At 42.9% G+C, this 23,050-nt stretch overlaps 1 protein-coding gene across 5 annotated transcripts in view; it reads left to right on the top strand.

Moving 5' to 3' along the window:
• Positions 1-207: 207 nt before the first annotated feature.
• The window catches only part of LOC144114513 (RUN and FYVE domain-containing protein 2), a 72,652-nt gene continuing 49,809 nt past the window's right edge, over positions 208-23,050 (top strand). For 3 of the 5 annotated variants that reach the window (XM_077648308.1, XM_077648305.1, XM_077648306.1), the window contains exons 1-7: positions 2,286-2,471; positions 4,597-4,739; positions 6,976-7,146; positions 8,366-8,483; positions 11,532-11,636; positions 14,280-14,403; positions 21,855-21,919. In XM_077648308.1, the coding sequence (XP_077504434.1) occupies positions 2,398-2,471; positions 4,597-4,739; positions 6,976-7,146; positions 8,366-8,483; positions 11,532-11,636; positions 14,280-14,403; positions 21,855-21,919 (800 nt within the window). In that variant the 5' untranslated portion in view covers positions 2,286-2,397. Of the gene's footprint in view, positions 413-2,285; positions 2,472-4,596; positions 4,740-6,975; positions 7,147-8,365; positions 8,484-11,531; positions 11,637-14,279; positions 14,404-21,854; positions 21,920-23,050 lie in introns of those variants that run through there. The other 2 variants (XM_077648309.1, XM_077648307.1) reach the window with 2 other exon arrangements.

The following is a 23,050-nucleotide window of genomic DNA, read 5'->3' as shown; positions in this document are numbered from 1 at the left end:
TGCGGACAGACAGGCAAGAAGAACCCCTTTTATACTCGTTAAGCGAAACTAATGTTCTGGCTGGGAAATGCGATGTTATACTTCTTTCTCAACAACGTTCTTTTGTATCTTTTCGTGCGCGTTCTCGTTTTTGCGCAGACGTTTTGGTTCTCCCCCCACCCCCGAAAAAGATCGTTTCGGTTCCGGAGCCATGCTAGCCGAGCCAAGGCGAACCAAGCCACAAGTGTCATGGCGGCTTCTACAGTGACCAGCTTTGTTGATACTGGTGAAAAAACGAACGTATTAAAAGGTGACAAATCTACCAGCGCCACCTCAGCGAACAGTACAAGCAACCAGGCATCTGCTAGCGAAAGACATCCTATTTTCTTGTTGTCAGCTGATTACAGCCGCCGTGAAAAGTACTATCGAGCAAGTAAGTGTGTCCCGCTAGCATTGAAATCAGCCCTTCACCAGTTTCGATCACAGCTATATGCATGCTGTTGAGTCACAAAAGTTGCAGTCATTTGTTTCAGAGGTGCAAGTTCAGTTTCTCACCTGTATCACTTTCGTGCTACATAATTAAATATATGAAGCGATCTGCCGCGAACAGTATGAAAAGCTGGAGTTTAATCTTGCGACCTCGAAACTTGGTGGGTGTTTTCCTGTCTGCGACAGCGTTCAGCGTGAAAGAATTTGTTGAAGCTGTGGCCTCCGGACCCATCGAGGTGTATTTATTTTATTCGTGTTTTGCAATATAGTTTCTACTTACACTGTCAGGCCGTATGGTTAGGCTGTTGGGCAGCCCCAAAGCATTTCCTAATGATCGGATGACTGAAATGTGTGGTGCTGTCACGCTCTGCGCTCTGTTGTGCTCTTGGTATCGCTACTGATGTTTCGCCGAACATTGACGTCTGTTCGCACTAATTTCCTGCCTCGCTTCAACGCTGCTTGCGTTTACGGTGCCTTTCCTCGTGTTATGTGGAGCGCCATAGAACAAACAAGACAGCTGAAGAACTAGACTGACACTTCGTTGTCGCAGATTCCTCTTTCGTTCGAACCAAACAGCGCTAGCGCTGTCACTGTTTGGTTCCACGGGAGGTTTTGTTTTTTTAAAATGTACGCCTTCGAGCATCAGCTGTTTGTATAAATTCGTCGCAGATTGTAATCTGGGACTGCATTCCTAGAGTAGTAGTACATTGCCACCACACTGGCTCCTTCGTTGCCTTTTCTAGGGCGCCTGGTGACATCTGCAAAAATAAAACTCTTTTCGCGTTATGTATTTGTTTGTCATATTATGTGTACCTGAAAAGCTACTTTGATTGAACTAGCTAGATCAGCCTCGTTGTCAACGTAGTGACGATTGGCTTATTTTTCTACGTCTCTGAGCTGGCTTATGGTTAGTTTTTGTCAGCTTCCATGTATTCGTTGTTTTTTTTTTTCGGGCTCCTGATAACATCTGTAAAGGGTTCGTTAGCGTATATTTTTTTCTATGCCATACATGTGCGTGAGAATGCTAGATTGATTTAACTTATAACCACATCAGTCAGGTTGTGAACCTAGTGACGACCGACTTGTTTTTCTAAGTCTCATAGCTAGCTGATGATTATTTCTTGTGAACTGTGTTGGTGAACATGTCAAATCTAATACACCTCTTTCGAATAAGTTTTATACAAATAGTCTCTTTGGTTCATGATGTGGTGGCATGGGCCTTGAGCCAGTCTATGGGCTGTAGCGTTGTTCCGTGTGTGATCCTTGTTTAGACTTTAGGATGATGCGTCTTTATATTTTAGACGCTGTAATGTGTTTATATTGGTATGTTTACTTGTGTTCTCGGTTGGTACGTGCTTTTTGTGCATTCTTGTGGCATTCGGTGTCGCACTGTGTGTGAAAAGCTAACCGGTAACCGCTCGTGATTGGCGGAAACTTCAAAGAAATTTCTGAAATGTGATCCTAAATTTTATGAAGTGTATTTCTGTCCGCGCTTTATTGCTCGCCTTGTATCGTGCGGGACACTGCGGGAAGCGGGGAACGCGTTTACCAGTCACCCTGCGCCGCTTGTCAGCGTTCACGCTTGCGGTTTGCTTGTTTACAGATCGATAGGCACTCTGGTGGCTGAAGCATTTCGAAATATGCTAGAAATTATGAGCGTAGAGCACACACCTGCGATGTGTTATTTGAATAAACGTTCTGGCTTCTCAGCTGCTTGGGAAGCAGGCTCGCGGCGTCCACGCAGCCGAGCGCCCCGATCGATGCCTCGTCCTCCCTTCCTTCCCCCCGTTTCCCTTTTTTTTTGTTGCCATTGCTTTTACGCCTTCGGAGATTTCCATGTTGTGTCAGAAAAGAGGAGCCATGTTGGTAGTTCTGGGGGCCGCCGCTCGCCAGTACGCTGTTTGAGCGAAGGTTGCGATTCTCGTGTATATGCCGACTTCGCAAAGCGCCGCAGACACCCGCAGTCCGCTCGGCGAAGACCATCCCGAGAGCGCCGAGCTATCGTATCCTTGTTCGCAACACGGTTGTGTGGAGTTCAAAATGGCAGGTAGGGAAGTTTGTATCCCGATGTCGTTAGTTTCGGTTCTCGATGAAGCATTTAATCTGTTGTCATTGGTCGTTTTTAATGTAGTACGTTCGTCCGGAGCGGACACCAGGCGCATGTGCGGTGACCAAGATGAGCGCTTGCTCTAGGGTGTTTCCCCCCGCTGATGCATCGCTTGCGGTTACCGTATTTCGGTTTCTTCGGTTCGGTGTTGGTCGATGTACACTGAAATAAAGCATGCAAGTGCACGTTTAGTGTCATTATACTGTGTTAGCAAATCATTGACTGCACTTCAGAGCTCGTATTTCGTGGATAATTTTGCACAACAGATGCAAGCAGTGCTTTTGTTTGACGTTAAGACCAGACTGCCGTATTCGAGTAATTTTGTTGTTGTAGGATATCAAGGATTATAGATCATTAACTCATCCGTCGTCCTTCCTTTTTTATTTGTGGAGGAGGAGGCACAGTGGAGCAATACTAATATGACAAATCATGTGGTACTGCTACAATGTGCTTTCCTCGCTGTTCTAAAAACCACTTATGTGGTCTTTGGCAATAAGGCTTTAGTGCAACGGTGTTTATATAGAGGCAATGTAAATAATTGGTGCGTTTTTGCCGCAGTTGAAGGTTTTGAAACAGAATTTTACATTATTCTGTCAGACCCCATCTTTTAAAATGGCAGCAGCTGTTAAGTGCTTTCTTGTGTTATAGAAGGATGCAACTTAAAAAAACAGAAGTTGTTAACACTGGGCCACGGTCCGCGGCGTACTGTATTACTCCGCTAGCCAGTCACAAAAGTGAACGAAATCAGCTTTTTAATATTTGACTTTATTAAACAAGCCAGGTATCAAAATTCTAGAGCTTATAACTTTTTTCTCATGGTTAGCTTCTTGTTTAGGTGACAAGAGAAGCTTTAACAACGGCCTACATTTTTGTCGTGGAGGAATTCTGTGCGCCGGTCCTGAGTGTGGGCGGAGCTTCACTGCAGACTTAAGTTGTATCCGACTATAGTCTGCAAGAATCTCAGCACACTATGTAATGTGCTGATTAGTGTTTTATAAATTGTTAAATGTGCTGTAGTGAAGATTACGGCTTTATAAATTGGTTGATGCTGACTACCCATATGTATCTCATTCAAAACTGCCTTTTCATGTCAACTTGTGATACACCTTGATTTCTGTTGTTTGTATTTGTTTGGTCGGCAAGAAAAATAATTTAATAGCTAAGTGAGATCCGTGAGCATCACAAAAACGTTTTTAGATTTTCAGCATGTCATCTTATATTTTTTCAACATATATTGAACACTGTACTGCACTGCACATTTCATGTGAAGCATGCAACTTTTTCCTCACATATGTGAGACATAGCTTTTTTTTTCTAGCATGCACATTTCTTTTTTACATTGTGCACCTTCAACTGTCATCATGCATTTCGCAGCAGAGCGAACACCATAAATATATTCTGAGACCACCTTGCTATTGTCCTGAAGCATATTTATGTTTTTTAGCTCTTATAAAATATTAATAATTTTTTCAAACCTTTAGTTTCTTTATGAATTTTGTTCAGTTCATATTTTTAACTTGTGTTTCATGGAACAATATGCACTGTGCTACTGTCATTTTCCTTTTCACACATTTAAACCATATGGTTGTCCGCTGACACTGTTCTGCGCATGTATATTTTATTGTCTGGCAAGCAAGCTGTATTTATGCCCACACTCAATAATGGCCTTTGGCGCAGTTCGGTAGGCCAGATATGTCCTGTCTGCCAAAAATCTGCCTGAAATGTTCTGTTGTCATTCTCAGGTGTGAAGAATGTGTTTCTAACTTCTGAGTTCATATTTGCATATCTGAAAACTACAATGAAAAAAAAAGTTTTTCTGAATCCCTAGTTGTTCCATATGAACAGCTGAGAATTTTAGCTGTCTTCTGCTTACTGCCTTGGAATTTGTATAAGGAACATAGATACTTTTATTGCATTGGTGAAAGTGAGTATTTTTAGACTAATTAACTTTCGTGCACTGCTATTTCTTTCTATTTGTTTTTTCTGTGGTCACTTGAGACCCTTAACACTGCCACGTCCAGCCGGCCGATGGCCAAGGACACAATCTACCTCTGCAATTTCCGAGTCTCGGTTGACGGGGAATGGCTGTGCCTCAAGGAGCTAGCTGATGTCCAGTTCGACACTCAAAAGCCGCTTGCAGTGACAACGCCATATACCTTCGAGGGTCTGTGCTTCATTTGGGCATGGCCTTGGCTCTGGATTATACCCCTGTGCAGAAGTTTTGGTTCATTCCTGAAAGAATGTGCTTTTCTGATATAACCTTTTGCTGGACCATGCTTATTACTGGTTTGAATAGATACCTTTTTTGTGAGTAGCTGTGTATGACAGTACTCCGCCTATATAGTGAGAGCTGACAGTGCTCCTTCTTCTGTAGTGTCACATTTTGTTCTCTTCACTGTATTATTTTTTTCAGACTATTTCTGTGAGCTGACATTGTGTGATTTCTAAGAAGTTAACAGAATTGTGAATAGACTTCTTAGCTGTTTTTCTGTGTCTTGTCTGTCATGCAGATGTAGTGATTGGCATGGAGATGCATAACTGTACCTAGTGGTAAAGATGTAGAGCAAGGTGACAAAGTATGACGGCTGGGAGGGTTCGGAATATATGTGTTGAATGGATGTGAATGTACATAGGTGTAATTAATTTGTAATAAATGTTAAACCTAAACTTCTGTAAAGATTCTGAAAGCGCATTACATGGTGGCATTCATGAAATTAAATTCTTGGATTTGTCATGCTTTTAATGGCTTGCTGACCATCATTTTGCACTTATTCCAGACAATATTTTGGGCATTTTTGATAAACTTTTCCTGTTGAATGTAGTGCACCATGCTATCGTACCAACATGTCCAACTTTGTGTTCTGCTGATGTATAATTCACAAGCTCTTGTGAGTCGTTTACGCAGTATAGACTGCTTCTCTATTTTACTTACCATGGGATGTGCTATTGCGTTTTAGTATTTCTTAGCAGTTATGAGGGCTGTAGAATTATAACTCTTTTGGAACGTTTACAATGAAAAATATGAAATTCTTTTTATGTTCTTGGTGAGGCCTATTGTTTTTGTAATGTAGCTTGTTGATCTTGACTAAAACACATCAACATTTGTGAAGCAAACAGCAAATATGTTTTGGGAGAAAATATATGCAGACTTCTCACACAGTATCTTGTATTTTTTAGTAGAGTTTCCAGCTTTGATTTTAAATGACTTTGGCATCGCCATTAAAGTGTACTTCTTGAACGTGAAAGGAAGTTTTGTGGATGGGGATGTTTCTCACCCTAAGGTAATGTTTAATATTGTGTTGAGCGAAGTGGTGAGCATAAAATCTTTCTTTTGACAGTTGGCCTTTCGTGGCATCTGGGAGAACATTACAGATGCTTGTGCAAATCTCCATTTTGTGCCTTTTGTGCCTTTTTCATTTGAATTTTTATTTTCATGTCAGTGTATATGATCTTTGCTTAAGTTTGTAATTTTAGCTTTGTGGACAAGAGGGTGTGCAAAAAAAGGGTGCTTTAGCAAACTGGACACAGTATATGTGAAAGACTTTTGTTAGGCATTTATTAATATTATGTAGAGACTAAACACACGTTAAAATAAGCTGCTTTATCTTTTTTATTCGTTTGTAATAAAGAACACAACTTTTGTTTGATATGCAGGTCACCTGAGCCAATTTAATAGTTTGATAATGCAAAATTGGCAGTCATAGGGTGTATGTCAGCTTGGAAACCCACAAATCATTTGGGAATGTTAAAATTGCTTGAGAAGTTTAGGGATCTCTGAAGGAAATAAATGAAAGTTGGTTTTAGGGAAAATCGGTCATACAAGCACCCAATGTGCACTGTACTATAGTGGCAGGACAGGCTGAGCAGTTGTATTGTATTGAACGGTGGGTATTGGTATTGTTCTCATTTGCATTCTGTGCACAAGCTAGTAAATGTTACTCGGTGTAAGAAATAGAAACACTTGTTAGCCCAGAGTGGGAATGGACATGAATTTTTCATTCTAAGTGGCTTCTCTATAGATGCTATATAGGTGCAAATCCAGATGCCTTCTTACTTTACCTCATTATGCCTGCATTCAAACTGGCAAAGGTATTTGAATGTGCTCCAGTTCACAGTAATACAGTGTTCCTGTGCATTACTTTTTACTTTTGGCATTTTCAAACCCTTTAGACAGTGGCTTTAACTGAACTGGAGAGGGAAAAACAGATAAGTGGGGGATTTTAAGTGGTTGGTTTGGTAGACACCAGGAGTCTGCTATTTCATTTTCTAGCTGTTTATTGAACTTTATTTTGTTTTCTGTGCTGACCATGTAAAACACAACGAAGTTTGCTTGCAAACAGCCTTTTGGTTTTTGTCTTGTGTGTGCTTTTCGATGTTGCTCATGTCTGCTTAAACTCCAGATCGAGATCCTGTGGCTATAGAGCGCTCCAACCTGCTCAACTTGACAAAACTTGTTGTGAAAGAGCTCATAGAATCATCTCTCAAGTTTGGGCGTATGCTCGACTCGGACCATCCTCCTTTGCAGCATTTCTTTATACTGCTTGAGCATGTTCTGAGACACGGCTTAAAGCGTGAGTATGGCTTCCTCGTCTTCTTAAATATTGAAAATGACCTAGTAGGTGAGCTCTTTAGTTGCTCAAAGAAATTGGCATTTTTGTGACACCATTGTAATGGGTGTTTCTAGCTGAATATCGGTAAGGGCTCAACTTCTTACTGAGTGCTCTAATTATATTTCATTAGGCTGCTGATTTATTTGTAACATTTTACATCCATTTCTGAGGCATCATTAAAGACCTCCAGTTAAACCATTTTAGGTGTGTGTATAGTATCCCACTTTTTTTTTTCCTAATACAGTTTTAGCACACTTAAAAAGAGTACAGACACAAAATTTTGAATGCAAACGAATGATATGATTTGTTTCATGGGTGTCAGGAGATGCCTTCTAGCAAGTTTCAGTCGCAGGCGTTGAGTGGAGCATAATTTAATATTATTTTGGATGTTGTCTGAGGAGCTGCTTGGCATTTTCCGCCCACATTGAGTAACATCAAGATTCACCTGCCCCCACTGCTGTGACGTCACCAAAGCCACTAAGCTCATTTTCATGATTAGGCCCATAATCATGATTGCTAAGCAAAAAAGCTGACTGAAAAACTTTTGTGTCTGTACCCCTTTAATCTTTTTTACTTGGTATGTTTTGTGCACATCAAGGTGCACGGTTTTTATTTGTGATATAAAATGGCATATGGTGCATAAATGTCGTGTGGCCCCCTTTCTTTTTGTTCTCGTGTCCTGAGGTTAGATTGCCTTTGCAGAGACGTAAACCGGATTAATATTCATGCAGGTGCATGTTGCGTGATATTTGCATTTTTATGTCTACTTGTTCAACATTCTAGATGTTTCAATGTAGAAATCTTCTGTCACTATGGGGAATTTTTGCTCTGTACAAGTCAAGTTGATGTGTACCAAACATTGCACTATTCATGTTTGGAGGTGCGTTTAGATATGCAGGGTGCCTGCAAAAGATAAGTGTGTTGCACACTTCAAACCTTTGTGCTGAGTTCTGACCTCTGATGATTTTGAAAAGCAGGGAGCTCTGCTTGTGGTGCTTTGTCTTCCCTCATTACCTTCTATATCGTGCTGGAATGTTGTAATCCTTGTTGATTAGCTTGCACAAGCGCTGAAACTGGGCTGCTGTCCATCAGCTGAAATTTCTGCTTTGTATATGGACTGGGAGGCAGATTGTGTATAATGAGATTTGAACAGTAATGTTCCCTTGTGTGACTTCTGCAGCTAAAAAAGGCATTTTGGGACCCAAGAAGGAACTATGGAATGTTCTTGAAGCAGTTGAGAAGTTTGTGCCTGAAGCTGCTGACATCACGACCAGTGTGCGAGATCTGCCAACCGTCAAGTTAGTTGCTGGCATGCTTTATTTTTATTGCTGCTTGTGCATGTTCACACCATGCAGTCTTCTCTATACTGTGGCTAGAAAGTGTTTATTAATAAGGACTCACTATTGAAATTTATTATAATCACGTAATGCTATAGCGAGCAACAGCAAAGCGATCAGCTTATTGATTCATCTTCCTGATCTGATTATAGCTCTTGCAAGTTACAAATTTAGTTTTACCAGAAATTTTGTTTAGGATACTGACTCAATTGAGTGTAGTTAGGTGCGTTGCTATGGGCTTGCATTTAATGAAATATTTTCACATTTCTGGCTGCAATCGGCAGTAGTCTTTGTAGTGGCCGCCAACTCTAGCAGCTTATACGCTGTGGGCAAAACTTTTTTCTCTAAGCATTGTGCTGAATGAGCAAATAACTGTAAACATTGTCTGCTAATGATGATTTGCTGTTTGTCATGAGCATAGTTCTAAAAGGAGCATTCATGGCACTTTCACAGTTTCTGTGGCATTTCTCTTCTGTGGTTTGCTACGGCGTTTGAGAAAAGTGGCTTGTGCATGGTGGAAAATTGTACCAGCTCTACATGATGAATTTTTATAACAGCTGACTAAACTAGCATTTTTATTGTTAATTGCATTTTTCATAGAGTACTGGAATGCTAGAGGTGCAAGCAGTAGTGCTTTTTTTACGCATGGGTGAAATCTGGGGATGCATTGGTGGGAGGGGAGAGCTTTGGCATCTGACCAGGGATCTGCTATATACCGTTTACAGAGAGCAGTTCACTCTGTCCACAGCAGGTGGCACCATTAGGACGGCTGCCATTCCTGGCCTTCGGAGCTGTCGTTAACAACATTGGTGTGCAGGGTGAACCGCTGCTGCGCAGCTTGTGTACAAATGTATAGAGACTCTTAAATCCGGCTGTGGTACAGATGTCGTGTATTGTTGCGTTAATATGTAGAGCTAATGTCCCTGTGGTCTAGTAGCGGAAAAATAGACGCGCTTATTACATGGGAAGCTTCGTGGCACAAGCCGCTGTTTTTTGAGGACCTGTCTCGCGAGCTCATGCTGCTTTCTGAGAGAACAGAATGTTAATGTGTTGTTCTACGAAACAAATAAAGAGAACAGAATGTTAGTGCGTTGTTACATATAAACATATCACAAACCCCACGCGCCAGTTTATATCAGTGCCGGCAGTAGCTGCGGGAATGCCAGAATCAACTGATATCTTCAAAGCAGTAATATGTTGCGCTGCTGAAATGTTGCCGCATTATTTTTCACTGTCTATTAAAAAGCCCAGAATTGTAGCAATTTGGGCCTGTTGGTAGGTCATGGTGAGGTATGCAAGTGCAGAGATGCAAGCACTGTCCACTTCTCAGCTGTGTCCTTGTGTCTTTGTGCCTCCATACCTCATCATTATTAAAAAGCATATTCTGTGGCTATTAGTGCGACCACATTCATAATTCACCGTGCGAAGGAGGAAAGTCAATGTGTGCATGCCTGTAACCTTGCTCACTTTCAACAAACACTGATCGAATACATAGAATAATCGGATGTTTTTTAGGCCTTTGCAATAAGTGCTTTCTAGGCATCGGCATAGGGCTCACTACACTGTCGTATGCTCTTGGCACTAGCACAGGGGAAGCGGCAGTAGAATTGGTTTGTGACAGTGCTCAGAGGAGGCGTTTCGACAATTTGTTTGCCCGATGCAACTATCTACAGAAGTACGCTACTTCCGAACAAAAAAAAAAAAAACGCCAGAGTTGTGTGTGCAAAACTTTTAGAAAATTTATTGGTTAAATATGCTGGTAACACAAAAAAGAATACAAGCAAAACAAAAATAAGCAGCTGAGGTGCTGAGCCAGAAGTTTATTACAAAAAAAATAAAATATACCAAACGTTGCACATGTTCTTAGCTACCATTCTTGTAATTTTCAACTGCGTACCTAATACACTGCACTTTCCGTGGCCTTTTCAAGTTAGCGAATATGAGTGCTGTACTACATTCCAAGTGGTTGTCTAACTCACCACTGCTGCTCTTAAAAAAAAGAAAAGACAGCATAAGAACCGCCAAAAGTGCTCAGTGTGGCCTTTTGCCTTTGAGGAGTGCACGGTGAAATCGACGTCATGATCTGCGAGCGGCGAACTATGTTCGGTCAAAGTTTAATTTTTCACGTCACCTCCTTGCATTAGAAAATGAAAAACCGAAATGAAGCCTAAGAGATGGTGTTATAGAAGCAAACTATGTGATGCAGCTTATCGAGAAGCACAGACTTGAATTTTTGCTGGCCGGTTAAAAACGTTCGTCATATATGACCGATGGCGTATTTCGTGGTAAGGAAAGAGTTAATGCATTCAACATATAAGTCTCGAACTACTATCTGTAGCTTGAACTGGACAAAATTTCTGAATTGGACACTGCTTTTGACAGAGTGCATGATGAATGCATGGGTATATGTTCTGAGTTTTACAACATGGCCATTTCATTTCGCAAGTGAAATGTTGATGCACATACGGATGTCTTTTGAGTCTAGAAAATACATATTAAGGTGATTCTGAAGATTAGATAGAACTTGCTTGACAAAACTCGACGGAAGAAGAGTTGAGCTAGTTGGAGCTAGTTGGTACATATTTGATGAAGGGAGAAGAGTTTCTGCTGCAATTGATTTTGCTGTAGGTGTACAGATTTTGGAACTGCGGTCCTTTTTGTCATTTGGAAATGTGAGGTAGGCAAAAAAGTGAGGACAGGAACAGAAAGATAATATCAATTGTTAATCATCTGGCGCAGGTGAGGTAAACTGTTAAAAGGAAAACCAGATTCACACACGATAAAAAGAAAATGTCTTGTTATAGTTACAAGAACAAGAACACAGAACTGTGTAATCCTCATTTTTTTGTGCCAGCCCTGTGCTTCCAGCAATGGGGGGTGACTAATTTAAACAAAAGTGCTGCTGAAATGTGTTATGAGCATTATTTCTTTTTGCAAGAGCATGTTCCTGGTTTTGCACTGCATTCTTTATTATTTGGTGTTAATGCTTTATCGTTCCACTTCGTACAGGAGCCAGTTGGGCAGAGCCCGAGCATGGCTGAGGCTTGCGTTGATGCAGAAGAAGCTTGCCGACTATTTTCGCTTAGTTATTGACAAAAAGGATGAGCTCCTTAGGTAAGTGACCTGCTTAATTTCTTTGAATTTTCTCCTTTAGCTGATGCAATGCATGTACAGACTTAATTCCTATCCTCCGGCGTCACCGTGGTGGCTCAGTGGTGACTCAGTGACCTGAAAGACTCGGGTTCAATCCCGGCTGCGGCGGTCGAGTTTAGACGGAGGTGAAATTCTAGAGGCCCGTGTACCGTGTGATGTGAGTGCATGTTAAAGAACCCCAGGTGGTTGAAATTTCCGGAGCCCTTTACTACAGCGTCCCTCATAGCCTGAGTTGCTTTGGGACGTTAAACCCCCATAAACCAAACCAATTCGTATCCTCCTCTTTTTGTGCTTGTCTAACTCGTGTGTTTCTTTTCATGCCAATTCTAATAAAGTTAATAGTGATGTGGTCAGGTTTCTAAGTTATATCCTTGTTCAGCAAGGTAGGCCAAGGAGGTTGTGTCTTGTGGAAAATTTCATTTAAAAGTTTGTTTAGTTGATCATGTATGCTAATCGAGCAGCAACTAAATAGTCCAGCACAGGCATAATGCCATTTCAGGGGAAACTTGTCAGTGATGGAGCCAGTTCAATGTTTTGGTGTGTTTGAGGAGGCTTTAGTCATTGCATGCGCTCATGTTATTGTCCAAATAGTATATTTATCTTTTCATAGGATTTTCATCAGGATAAAATAAAGAATCTCGCAAAGCGTGGCCTGTCAGAAGCACCTCATTTGGATGTTTCTTAGCACTGCCTACAGCTTTTACTTGACACCTGGGTTATTGAATCAGTTATCCAACTGTTTGTTTGCTCAGTTTTATTGATTATTTATGAGGCACAGTCGAATATTGAGGACTTGGACATGTGACTATTAACAACAAAATTGGGTTCTATTAGTGTAGAGTTCGTCACTGTATAGGTTTTTCTTTTTGCTTAATTTTATTCGGAAAGCCTGTTGGTGCATTAATGAATGGATAATAATAGAGAGTTTTAGCATTGCGGGCTTTGCATGATTGCATGCATAGTGGAATAGCGGGTCCAGAGTGCCCATGCACAGAACATTAACGAGGAAATAGCGTTGGCATATGCACGCAATTATCAGAAGTTAGCGTTGCGGCAGTTGCGCCCTTGGCATGAAAACATGGAGGCGTCCTTCCAAGCGAGAGCCGCCCGCTTCAGCTGATTCAGCAGTCCTTGAGATTCTGGTCAGCATGTTTACCAGAAACTGCTGGTGTCGTTGCTTTTTGCTATGACGTACCTTGTTTCGGCGTTAAAGTTTAAGCTGCAATTCAGCGCAGTTATGAGATACGCTCTCAATTCTGGCGCGCTCAAGTCTAATGGGACCACAAGCTGTGCTGGAACCATCTGCAACTCCCCGGAACGTAACACAAACGTCCGGAACGAAACAAAAATAGATTTTGGGCTTTGTCACGGTGTTATATGTACTTAAATAATCTAACACAATAGTTTATATTAAGTTTACAGAAGTTTTTTGAGCATTACACGTCATGTGATGGGAAATACCTATTCTTGATTGAACAGTTTGTGCTTAGCATTGTGTTGACTAGATGGTGCCACTGGTTTACATATCTTATTTCACTTATTTCAATTTCTGGACCATTTTTCTGGCGAAATAAGCACTGCTGCAATAATTGGCTTAAAAGACTCCGAAATATGATATTAAAGTTAGCGGCATTTTAGAAGGGCTTTCTCCTCCATGTCAAGCAGATTGCATTTAGCATTTTCAGAACGTTATACTAAAACTGTTCATGGGAATGAGTTGTTTGAGGCATGCTAACGTAATTGCCCTTAGATCCGCTACCATGCTAACGCTGTACTAAATCTCTCTAATATTGTGAATATTAAAGGCCAACTCCGGCATTTTTTTAGCTGGTCTTATTTTACTGAAACTTTCGTAATACGTTCTCCATAGTTTTCTGGTCCTTTGTGCCAAATTTCACAGCTTAGCGGTATGTTGTTGCTGTGCAAACAAATTTTAGAATTTCCCTTTTCGTGACCTCAATTCGGGTGATTTCTACTGGCAACTTTGCATGTATGACGTCACTGGACACACCGATGTTGATATTCGCTCTGCATGTGCTGAAGGACAAAATTTCGGGCTGGCTTTTGGTCATTTCAGACAAATAATGACCCGAGTTCTCGCTTGTAGTCTCCAGTTTAGCCAATCAGCGTGCACACGATAGGTTTTGTGAGAGTACCCGTCATCTCATAGGACGGTCTGTTGTGATATCATCGTTTGGTCAAAATCCAGTTTTGTTTTTCTTGGTTTTTGCTCTTTTTAAATACTTCTACTTGGAATTTTTGAAAATGTTTTTTTTTTGTGCTGGAGTGAGGGGACTCCAAGGAATTTGAAGGGATTATCGACTAAAAATGTTCTAAAATCCCCTGGAGTTGGCCTTTAAACTATAGAGCCTGTTCTGCATCTCAATAAGGTTGGTGACTGTATATCACATATGGTCAGTGCTGTGTGATTGCAAAACGGATGCCTCAGCATTCTTTATGAGTGTTTGAATTTGATGTTTTTGGTTGTAGTCAAATTAAGCAGTTCAGTGTTCCTACTTTGCTGCACTAATAGCGGTTAAATGTTCCTATTTTGCTACACTACTAATTTTGTGTGCACAACTTCAAGAGTGAAATTTTTCTTAGGGACTTCTATGAGGATGATGCCTTGATCCTGTCTGAAGAAGCTGTTGTGATTGGGGGCCTTCTGGTTGGACTGAATGTGATTGATTGTAATCTCTGTGTTAAGGAAGAGGACCTTGACTCACAGGTGTGCACATCAGTCATGCTTCTCACATGATGCTGTTGACTCATCCATTTGTGTGTTAGAAGCACATTGCATACATAAAAGAAGCAAAGTTATTATCATTTTGGTTTATTGTAGGAGGAAATCAAGTAATAATTTTTGATAAGAGATAATTTTAACGGGTGTAGAAAGCAAGATTACCACATGCCATTAATGGGAGCAAAACTCACTTACCACTGCGTGTTGCATATGTTGCTTTATAAACAGAGTTACGATGGTAGCTATCTTGCCCTCTACTTTGAAGGTATATATTAATGCTAGCTGTAGCCTAACCTTGAGAAGTTGTTCACCATTGGCACTCCCAACCATAGTGGACGTGGTATGACTTGTTACACCACAAGGGCCACATGGAACATGGTTGAAAGTGGAAAACAGCAGCTGTACGAGAGCCTTCTTATATTACCTATGGCATCAGGGCTGCCTGAACTGAGAAACTTGCTATGCTATGAGCAGATGAGAATAGGAGAGATGATAGACCTGAAAGGATATTATCACATAGCAACTTGTGTGCAACATGTTATATATGACAGGCTTTAATGGGGCAAGTCCCAAGTGAAACAGGAAAGACAAGGGCGGAGCGATGGCCAGTGCTGATCTTTATTCCCTTCTAAAGAAACATACGTCCCACAAGAACTTTGTTATGAGGAGCCACCGAGTGGCTATGGTTGTGGATGAGGCAATTATAACAAACGAAGCCAACAGTATTTGAAACTAAGGAAAGCTAAGGGGAATGTTATTTTTTATCGGTGGCATTAGTTGTGGGAAACAAGCTGTTGTAAAGCTATATTGACCACAGCATCTAAGTCTGAAGTCCACCTTAGGGAAGAGGGCTGATGAAACAAGGAAAGGAAATGCAAATATATTGTTCTTCTAGGCTTTGCCTTTCTTTGACACATGTAGTTGCTTACTGCTATATCTTGCAACCTACTCATGTTACATTGTTGCAAGGTGTGTATCTTTCCCTTTTGCAGCCAACCAGGTATCCACCTAACATTTTCAGAAAGCCAGCTGGTGTGCTATACTGGCATTTATGTCCTGTGTTCTGTTTGCTTATTCTACCTAGTTTAGACAAATATAGAGGAAAAATGTTTTTTTCTAAAACAAATTCTTCAGAACAGATAAGAATTGTGTGATTGATATGTTCTGATCTGCAAGTGAGAATGATTCTAATTAAGTTCATTTGGCGTCCTCAGTTCATGTTTTGTAATTGTAGAGAACTAGTGCCTATTTTGTGATGGCTGTACCTTCATTCTGCCGCAAAGTAGATATTTCAGCCAAAAGTGTCGGAAGTCTTCTGATAAAAGATTAATGGGACAATTGGACATATGATGAGGCAGTTCAATGAAAGCAGTTTGATTTACCCTTGATGATTACTTTGATGATTTTACTCTGATAAATGTTTTTATGCTAAGTCGACACTTCACACATACAACATAATTTTTCTGGGGAATAAAGGTGGGTGGTGATAAGTGGGTGGCAGGCAGTGCTTTTGGGGATTGGGGAGGTGGCTGGTGCTTTTGGAGGGAAGCTGGCTTTCCCACTGCATCTTTGAATTCGATTTTGCCATCGCTTTTTCATTCTGCTGCTGCATGGGCTTCTTCTAATGGGTTCTTGTATGCCTTGTGGAGGGTGAAGGTAGGTGGGCTGGCGGCGGGTGGAACTTTTGGAGGGTTGAGTTGGGTGGGTGGTGGATGAGGCGTCTGAAAGGTGAAGGTGGGTGGAAGTGGGGTGGGGAGGTGGATCGAGGGTGGAATCTAGGGGGGGTGCAGTGGGGAGGTGGCTGATGGGTGATGCATCTGATGGGAGGAGGTTTCACTCTCCGAGGCTACAGATAGGCAGATGCCACCTTTTTCGCATTATGATGCTAGTATTGCTTTCACAGTATATATTTTACACATTTATCGGTGGGCGTCCTGAGCCATAGGCCACATAACCTGATGGTGATACTTGAATATAAGTACTTTATATATAAATAAATGTTTTGACCTGTTATAGTATTGTAAGGGGGTGAGCTTAGAAGCGAATGCCGAAACGGGTCACCGACGTGCCCTGAGGAGGGCGCGGGAAGAGCGCCTCTTAAACCGACAGTACACGTTGCTGGCGGGAGTCAGACTGGCCCCTCTCCTTGAAAAGCGGGGGAGCGTTTATTGTCTTTTCCCTTTCCCCCATGCAGCTGGGTGTCGCTGAGAAGGCGCCTGCGGTGTCCTTGGTGTCTGCTGCCTTGGGGAATCGTCACACCCCTCCCTTTGTTGTGAAGCCTGCTGCACAGCACTGGGGACGAGCCGTGTCTTGTTTACGCCTCTACAGTCCGTAGTAGATAACAGGCTTTCGGACCCGGGTAGAAGGCGAAGCTGGGGGTGTAAAGGGGCCGCACTTGACTGCTGTTGCCGCGCCGATGCTGTTGTAGACGGCTCGGTGCTTAATGAGCAGCGAGGTGGGGACAGCTGTTCCGTGTCCGTTGTCGCTGCTAGTGCAGGAGGAGGCTACTCGTCGTCTGAGAGAACGCCGGGCGTCCTTCGCGGTCGCACGTGGCCCGCGTGCCTGTTCCACAGCATTCCGTCTTCGAGTTTTATTTGAAGCGACGAAGAACTTGTGGGATGGCGAACCGTTCCGGTGATCCAAGCTGTGCCTGGTCGGAAGTTTCTAACAAAGACGGGCTTGCCGGGCGAAGGCAAACAGCTTTTGCGTGCGTTACTGTCGCAGCGCATCTTTTGCTTCAATTGCTTGAAGTCCGCATGCGCCCTTAGGCCGGTGTGCATTCGCTGAATGGGCATTTGCAGCTGCCTGCCCATGAGGAGCTCAGCGGGAGGGAACCCAGTAAATGCGTGCGGCGTTGTTCTGTAGGAAAGCAGGATCCTGTCGATATTTCTTTGGAAATCTCCAGGCGCCGCTTTCTTGAGTTTCCCCTTAATTGTTTGCACGACGCGTTCCGCTGCTCCGTTCGAAGCTGGGTGGTATGGCGGGATCAGGATTCGCCGAATGCCGTTCTTGCTCAGGAAGTCAGTGTACTTCTCACTGGTGAATGCGGTGCCGTTGCCGGAGGCAATGATGTCTGGAATGCCATGTGTGGAAAATATGGTTTGCAGGCATTGAATTGTGGCATCCGCTGAAGGTGCATGAACGGGAACCACCTCTACCCATTTAGAGTAGGCATCGACTGGGACGAAAAAGTAGTGTCCTTGAAATGGACCACCAAAGTCGGCATGCAGTCTAGACCATGGTTTCTTCGGAAACGTCCACGGATTAGACTGTGCTTTCCATCCCATTCTCTGGTGTTCTTGACAGATTTTGCAAAGTTGAACTTTCTGTGTGATGCTGCTGTCTAGTCCTTCCCACCAAATATGACTCCGTGCGACTGCTTTCATCTTTTCCACACCTGGGTGAGTTTCATGAAGGAGGTCAAGAACTTCTTCTTGTAGTTCTTTAGGAACGATGACTCGTGTTCCTCGCAGGACGCAGTTCTCATGAACACTAAACTCTGTACGGTTCTTCTGAAATAGTGTCCAATCAGTTCCTCTTGGCAGCTCTTCACCAGTAAGGAGCGCCAGTCGTAGGCGTGACATAACAGGATCACGATCTGTAGCTTTTGCGATGGCGGATGGTGAAAGAAGTCGAGGATATGTACTTTCAAGCATGAAGATATCAGCAGGCTTTGGTACTGTGCCTGGCTCTGTAGGAAGCGGTAGTCGGCTCAGCGCGTCGGCGTTGCTGATGCTGGTGCCAGGGCGGTACATAAGCGTATACTTGTACGCTGACAGGGTAATTTCCCAGCGTATCATTCTCGGTGATGATCTGTCAGGAATAGGCTTGTCCTGTCCAAGAAGTCCCAGAAGTGGTTTGTGATCAGTCACCACTTCAAAATCTTGGCCCCAGAGATACTTATGAAACTTCGATACGCCGAAAATTAAGGCAAGGGCTTCTTTGTCCAGCTGACTAATTCTTTTCTGCTGGAAGAAGGCTTCTCGATGTGAAGGCAATGGGACGTTCCCCTGTTTCATCTCAGTGTGCGAGAACAGCTCCGATTCCGTACGGTGAAGCGTCGCAACTGAGAACGATTTGCTTGGAAGAATCGAAATGATGTAGTACCGGCGCAGAAGTCAGGAGAGCTTTGCTTTTTTCTGAAAGCTTGCTCCTCTACGCTTGTCCACTTCCATGGAGTTTCTTTTGTAAGTAGCAGATTCAAGGGCCGGAGAACTGTCGAAAGGTTAGGCAGAAAACGCTTGTAGAAATGAATGAGTCCAAGGTGGCTTTGAAGTTGCTTGACGTCCTTGGGACATGGAGCATTCACGACAGCTTCTATTTTCTTTGGTGTTGGCCTCAGTCCGTCCGCATTTATGACATGGCCCAGGTACTCAACTTCTGTCGCTATAAATGAACACTTCTGTAGCTTGAGCTTGAGGCCTGCTTCATGTAGACGCTGTAGTACTCTGGCTACGTTACTCAAGTGATCTGCGTCGTCCAATCCAGTTACCAAGATGTCATCAAAGTACACGGTGACATGGCGCATTTGTAGCAAATTTTCCATTTCTCTCTGGAATATGGCCGGCACTGAAGCTATTCCGAAAGGTAGTCTGGTGTACTGGAAGAGGCCCTGAGGTGTATTGAGGGTCACTAGCTTCTGTGAGCTCGTGTCAAGTTCTACCTGCTGGTAAGCGTCTTTAAGGTCCAGCCTCATAAACTTTTTGCCATCTGAAAGTTTCGCCCAGAGGTCCTCGACTCGCGGCACAGGATATTATTCCAGCACTGTGGCACCGTTAATTGTGACCTTGAAGTCGCCACATATGTGCACGTGGCTGTCTTGCTTGAGCACAGGAACAATTGGGGCTGCCCACTCAGACGTTCTGACGGGTGTAAGTACCCCTTCTCGTTGCATTCTTTGCAATTCTTCTGCAACTTTGTCTTGCAATGCAAAAGGAATCGTTCGTGGTTTGAAGAATTTTGGAGGTGAATCTTCCTTGACAACAATTTTGGCTTTCACACCTTTGAATGTTCCTAGTCTGTCTGAAAATACTTCTTTGTAGTAAGTCAGCAGCTCGTCAACGCACGTAAGTGAGTCGACGGATCTGACGTCGTTTAGGTCGAGCTGAAGTGCACTGATCCAGTTTCGTCCGAGAGGGGTTGGGCACTGGTCCGGAGCTACAAACAAGGACAGTGTTGCCTCTCTTCGTCCGAACTGGACTGAAACGGTAACCTTGCCCCTAACAAGTGTCAGTCTTCCGCAATAACTCTTTAGAATTACGTCTGATGGGTCTACTGCGAGCTCGGGAAACCGCTGTTGGAATGCGGTCTTCCCTGTTACGGAGACACTGGCCCCCGTGTCTAGCTCTATTCTAAGAGGCCTGCCTGCAACTTGCAAAACTGCTACAAACGGAGGAATTGTTTTCTCGCTGTTCATCTGCCACGTCCCGTAGACCTGTGACTGGATTTCAGGAAGATTTCCACTGTCCTCAAGGCTGTGAACTGGCTGCTTTGTTTGCCTTTGCGTACTGTGCTTCCTTGACACGTTCTTTTGCTTCGTGTCGGCAGCCTTTGAGCGGCATACTCTGGCCAGATGCCCGATCTTGCTGCATGCGTTGCACCGGGATTTGGCGTGCTGGCATACTGTTGCGTAGTGCGGCTCTTCACAGCAATAACAACTTATCGTCTGTTTTATTTGCTTGCTCATCGCACTGTGAACTGTCTGCGCTTCGGTCATGCCGTGAGCTTGCATCAACATGCTTGAGTCTCTTTTAGCCGTCTCCATTGCAATTAGAAGCTTGACTGCCGACTTGAACGTCAAGTTTGGCTCTTCAAGCAGGTGTCGTTGCATTGACGCGTCATTAATGCTGCAAACGAGTCTGTCCCGCAGCATGTCAAGAAGGAAGGTGCTGTACTCACAATTTGCTGAAAGCTTTTTCAGTGATGCGGTGTAGTCGCTAACTGATTTCTCCGGTTGGCGAGAGCGACTATTGAATCTGAAGCGGCAGACCACCACGGAAGGCTTCGGAATGTAGTGACCCGAAAGCACAGACAATATCTCGTCGATAGAGACTTGATCTGGAGTTTTAGGCGTCCGCAGGCTCCGTAGTAAGGAGTAGGTACTGGACCCGCAGCATGTCAGGAACACGGACCTTTTCTTCTCCTCTGGAATGCTGTTGGCGTCGAAGAACAGCTTGACTCGCTCCAAGTACTCCGTCCAGGCTCCTCCTTCCCCGTGGAATGGCTCCAATGCTCCGTAGGTTGGCATGGTTGCAGATGATGCGATGCCGGAAAACTTTTACCTCGTCGCCAGAATTGTTATAGTATTGTAAGGGGGTGAGCTTAGAAGCGAATGCTGAAACGGGTCACCGACGTGCCCTGAGGAGGGCGCGGGAAGAGCGCCCCGTAAACCGACAGTACATGTTGCTGGCGGGAGTCAGACTGGCCCCTCTCCTTTAAAAGCGGGGGAGTGTTTATTATCTTTTCCCTTTCCCCCGTGCAGCTGGGTGCTGCTGAGAAGGCGCCTGCGGTGGCCTTGGTGTCTGCTTCCTTGGGGAATCGTCACATGACCAGTTGCCCTATTCTTCTCCTCTGGTCCCCTTGTGCTTTGCAGTACAGATTACTAGCAGCGAGCTTGGTATTTTCTTGGTATTCTAATCGCCCATCTCTGGTTCTTGTGTGCTTTGCACCATGGTAATAAGGAACTATTATTATGTGGCTTAGTTTACCATTAGTTTATGTTTCTATATTATTTGTAAGATTGTATATTTATATTACCATTATTTTATATTTCTGACATTTAAAACATCACTTATCCTGCACCACAGAGTAGGACACATGTCATTCTTTTTTAGATTGATCATGAGTTCTGGATGTCTCTGAGGGAATCAAATGAACCACATTGCTGGCAGAAAACACCGCTGAATCATATCACCTTTTCTCCTTTTGTTTTTGTTATTTTTCTCCATCTATGCGTGCTACTGAGGTAGCAAGCAAAGAATAGGGCTTGCCTTTGCAGAAGGGTTTTGCTAGAAGCTTTCTATGCTACTGGATAGCCTTGCTCAAATAACTGTTTTGAAGGTTCCAATTATCAGGGTTTTTCCTTGTTCAAATCCACTTGATAAACTGAACATTGCATTGTATAATTGGTCAGTTAAAGTACTATTCGTCTGTATTGCCAAGAATTCTCAACTGCTTCATATTTTTCTAAATGTAATGTATTTTTAAATAGCAGAGAGGTTAAAATTATTTTTGAGATGTGTTATATTTTATGGTTATTATTGTTGTATAATTGTGGAGTGTCTTTTCATCTTGAAAATAATTTGCAGTGCCGTGTATTGTCTTGTGTAACCAGGGATTAAATAGTGAATACGCAGCTGCGTGTGTAATCATTTTTGTATCTGACACCTGGCTTCCAAGATTCGCATTTGCAGCTATTTTCCTTTTGCCAATTCTAGCAAGGAGTCATTGACTTTGGCCTTTACCTTCGGGAAAATGCTCACACTGATTCATCTGAAGAAGGGTGAGTTGCTGTCTTGCCTGTGATTGTTTCTTTGTATTTCTATAATAATGCCTTGGCTCCTACTCAGATTTTGGTCCGATTTTGTATTGGAAATTCGGATAGACCCTGCATCTGTCAGTGAAAGCTAAAAGTCTGGTGCCACGCTAGTTAGTAGGATTGTGATTGAGGCCCTTTTATTTTTCATGTGAACAATAGGCCTTTGTTAATACAGGCCTGCTGAGGGTATAGCAATCGGTTTTGTTATTACAGAGCATAGCGTTATGAAAAGATAAACAAATCCATGTTTGTTGTTCATGGGATTTCGTCATGATCAAGTCAAGGAAAGAAGCCTAAATAATTGAGGTTATATTAATGTGTCATGTTTGAATGATAATTACTGTGTTAGTAAAATTGCTCATGATTTTTAGTAATATACACAGTAATGCAGTTGGGATGTGGTGCACACTGCCTTTGGCATGACCAGGATACTGCCGTCATTATTTCTGCACAGAGCAACCCTTGTCAGGAACAATGCCTTCAAAGGGGCCCTGTGTCACATATAAAGCATGTAGTTTTATGTTTAGTTTGTCTATAGTGTATGACATGGCAATGCCTTGACACTCAGCCTTAGTGCTGAAATTTTTGTCTTTAATATTTTAATCTACATCAGAAGTAGATGTTTTGAGCTGGTTATGTAGAAATTTAATGGAAGTTATCGTCAGAGGCTGGGACATGGTTAAATATCATTGGCTGCTGCATTGGCTAGTGCATTGACTGGTGCAGTGGCTGTTGCATGCTCTGCAAATGAACCCACAAAACAACTCATGAGCAGCATCTTGCAGAGGAAAAGGATGGAGAAGCACTAGAACCACATAAAAAGGATACAAATAACTGCGGGGGCACAATTTGCCACCCCACTTCGATCTCTTTTTGGAATTGCTATGTATTCTGAAAATGCCATGATGACAGTAAAAGAAAAGAAAGGCCTGCTGAAAAAACAGAAGAGAAAACAAAAGAAGAAAAAAAAGAGAAAAGGGTGTAGATAAGAGCCTCTAAGGGGAGATGAGAGGCTAAAAAATTAAAATGTAAGCCTCCCGGTCCTATTTGCATCTAAAGTATATCAGGAGCCATTTTATGTTCACACCTGCTCCA

This window comes from Amblyomma americanum, chromosome 1 (assembly GCF_052857255.1).
Source record: "Amblyomma americanum isolate KBUSLIRL-KWMA chromosome 1, ASM5285725v1, whole genome shotgun sequence".
NCBI classification, from domain to species: Eukaryota; Metazoa; Arthropoda; class Arachnida; order Ixodida; family Ixodidae; genus Amblyomma; species Amblyomma americanum.
The sequence above is the reverse complement of the archived record's forward strand: the minus strand, read 5'-3'. Positions and strand labels throughout refer to the sequence as shown.